The sequence below is a fragment of the Corticium candelabrum genome, chromosome 15 (genome assembly GCF_963422355.1).
Source record: "Corticium candelabrum chromosome 15, ooCorCand1.1, whole genome shotgun sequence".
Taxonomy (NCBI): Eukaryota; Metazoa; Porifera; class Homoscleromorpha; order Homosclerophorida; family Plakinidae; genus Corticium; species Corticium candelabrum.
The window spans coordinates 2023212-2025711 of NC_085099.1; the positions used below are offsets into that span (position 1 = coordinate 2023212).

Sequence of the window (2500 nt, forward strand, 5' to 3'; positions counted from 1 at the left end):
AGTAAGTTAGTACATGATCGTATGCAAATTTATGCATACGGGGTAATAAAGTTGATGATGGCGGACGGTTTGTTACTGGAGACGTTGCTGGAGGATCCTGTGTTTTCTGCGTTTGTATTTTATTCGGTTATGATACTAACGAAGATGGTGCTCGTGCAGTCGTGGACGACTGTGATAAGATTCCAATACAGAGTGAGCTCACAACATAATAATTAATTAATCAATTAAAATTATTTTACAATAAATAAATTTACTACCGTCACAGTAAATTAATTAAATTAAAGCAAACTATAAGAATGGAAACAACATCACGTTTTCTTCAAGTTGGTCTGCAGTCTGGTGACTAACCTAGTAAGTAGGTAATCCATTAATTAATATTTAATTAACAAATATTGTTAGGTTTTAGATGTAAGAAGAATCTACACGTGTCATATGATTTTAGAAGTAAGGTTAGGGATGTATTTGTAAATATGTAATCATAGACTGGCTTTAGGGTAAGGCTTAGCCTTGTCCCAGACTCACGTGAGCTTGGCAGTGTCCGGTTTTCGTATGACAATTTCAACTTCTGAAAATTGATATAAATATTTATTGCTAATAATTAATTGTTGAAATTATTATACGGGAACCGGACACTGCAAGCTCACATGAGTCTGAGGAGGAGGCTAACTTGAGACATTATTCCTGATGGGCATTTATATCAATTAATTATTAGTAATTGATATTTTATATCAATTTTATAATGTCTCAGGTTCCTGCTTTGCCTGAAGATTATCAGAAGCCCAGTAAAGATCCAGATGCAAAACCAAAGACAGGCTACTCTGACCTTGAAGGTCGATATCAAGAAAACGTGCAACGAGTGAGACGGTCAGTGAGCCATTAATCAATAATGGAGGGACACTAATCTCAATGCTATTATTACACTTGTTTCAGACTTCATCTGAATGACATGGAAAACATTCCCGTCTTCGTCATTCTCTCGTTTTTCTACGTGCTCACGAGACCTTCACTCACAGTTGCCGTCTGGCATTTTCGTTTCTATCTGGTTGGTCGTGTGCTGCATTCGATTGTCTATCTACTGGCATTGCAGCCTCATCGCACCATATTCTACATCCTCGCTCACATTCCGTTTGTGTCTATTCTTCTGCAGCTCATTTATTTTGTGCTAAATTTGTGAAGACACACACACACACACACACACACACACACACACACACACACACACACACACACACACACACACACACACACACACACACACACACACACACACACTTAGTGTGACTGCATTGTAGCAAGTTTCTCTGATGTAGGAATTAATTTTATTTGTTTGTTGATATTGGTGCCTCTGTTGTATCTACGTGTAATGGAACAATCGTCTTTGTGCACAGACGGCTTGAAAGCCTTGAATATGAGTCGTACTTCTGCATTATTGGATTAATTAATAAATTATTATGTATTAAATAATATATTTATTTTTAACTTTTAGTGCAAAGGGTAGACTGTCATACACTGACATGTTGCTTGTTTACCTTCACTAGTAAATAAAATTGTATTTACGACGAAAATGCGGCGCAGCACGCTTGCTAGTCTCGCGTAGCCAGACCTTTACTCCGCCCTTTTCCCGCGCGAGGAGGCGGCGGTGTAACAGGCTGCCGCCGTACACCGCGCGATGCACATACAGTGTACGCATGCGCATTAATTAATTAATTAACATTCTACTTGATTTCTTTCATCTCTTTGTGAATGGCGCGTTTCGAGTCGCTTTCTTTCGACAACCCCGTCTTTGCGGCCTACGCTTTCTATGCGGCACTTCTCGTTGCAAAGATGGTTTTCGTTCAATTCTGCATTATAGCACAGAGGATGGCACGCGGCGTGAGTATTTCGTTGAGTTTCATTCAACAACTGTATATTAGAGCTGTAGAGTGTGGACTCTATTGTAGGTACCCGGACTACCAGAGGATGTCTCATTGGTTCCTACATTTAAGGACCCGAAACCGCCAGTGAACGAAAACGTGGAGAGGGTGCGACGGTGAGTGAGTCATCATGATGCTCTCAGTGGGTTTGTGTACACACTGGAATGTAATTAATTAACGTTGTTAGTGTTTGCGCTGTCTTAATTAATTAATTCTAATTAGATTAATGCCGTTTCAAGTAATTCACGCCGCTAGAAATAACTGCAGTGCATCACGTGACATCGGTACATAATGTGCTTGCGAGTGCATGTCATTGCGTAAATTACGTGGTGATGCAGGTTGAATTTTACAAGCGGTCTGGAAAATACGTAGGCTATTACTGTATGTATGTATGTATGTATGTATGTATGTACACACACACACACACACACACACACACACACACACACACACACACACACACACACACACACACACACACACACACACTATATTGATGTTTGTAGCACACTAAAAAGTACAGTTCCCTTATTAATTAAAGGGCAACACATACACGCGAATCTACATAAAACAAACACACACAGAGT

At 39.6% G+C, this 2500-nt stretch overlaps 2 protein-coding genes across 2 annotated transcripts in view; both read left to right on the forward strand.

Moving 5' to 3' along the window:
• The first annotated feature begins 45 nt into the window (after positions 1 to 45).
• On the forward strand, positions 46 to 1174 carry LOC134190555 (microsomal glutathione S-transferase 1-like). Its single transcript, XM_062659005.1, has 3 exons — positions 46 to 192; positions 749 to 864; positions 931 to 1174. The coding sequence occupies exons 1-3, from the start codon at positions 55 to 57 to the stop codon at positions 1172 to 1174; spliced, it is 498 nt and encodes a 165-aa protein (XP_062514989.1). The 5' UTR covers positions 46 to 54.
• A 558-nt stretch (positions 1175 to 1732) lies between these two features.
• The window catches only part of LOC134191142 (microsomal glutathione S-transferase 1-like), a 4102-nt gene continuing 3334 nt past the window's right edge, over positions 1733 to 2500 (forward strand). The window contains exons 1-2 of the mRNA XM_062659723.1: positions 1733 to 1872; positions 1941 to 2029. Of these exons, the coding sequence (XP_062515707.1) occupies positions 1744 to 1872; positions 1941 to 2029 (218 nt within the window). The 5' untranslated portion in view covers positions 1733 to 1743. The remainder of the gene's footprint in view (positions 1873 to 1940; positions 2030 to 2500) is intronic.

Coding starts and splice junctions, on each gene's coding strand:
- LOC134190555 (XM_062659005.1), top strand. CDS start 55: ATGATGGCGGACGGTTTGTTACTGGAGACGTTGCTGGAGGATCCTGTG. Junction 193..748: donor TGATAAGATTCCAATACAGA/GTGAGCTCACAA, acceptor ATAATGTCTCAG/GTTCCTGCTTTGCCTGAAGA. Junction 865..930: donor AACGTGCAACGAGTGAGACG/GTCAGTGAGCCA, acceptor CACTTGTTTCAG/ACTTCATCTGAATGACATGG.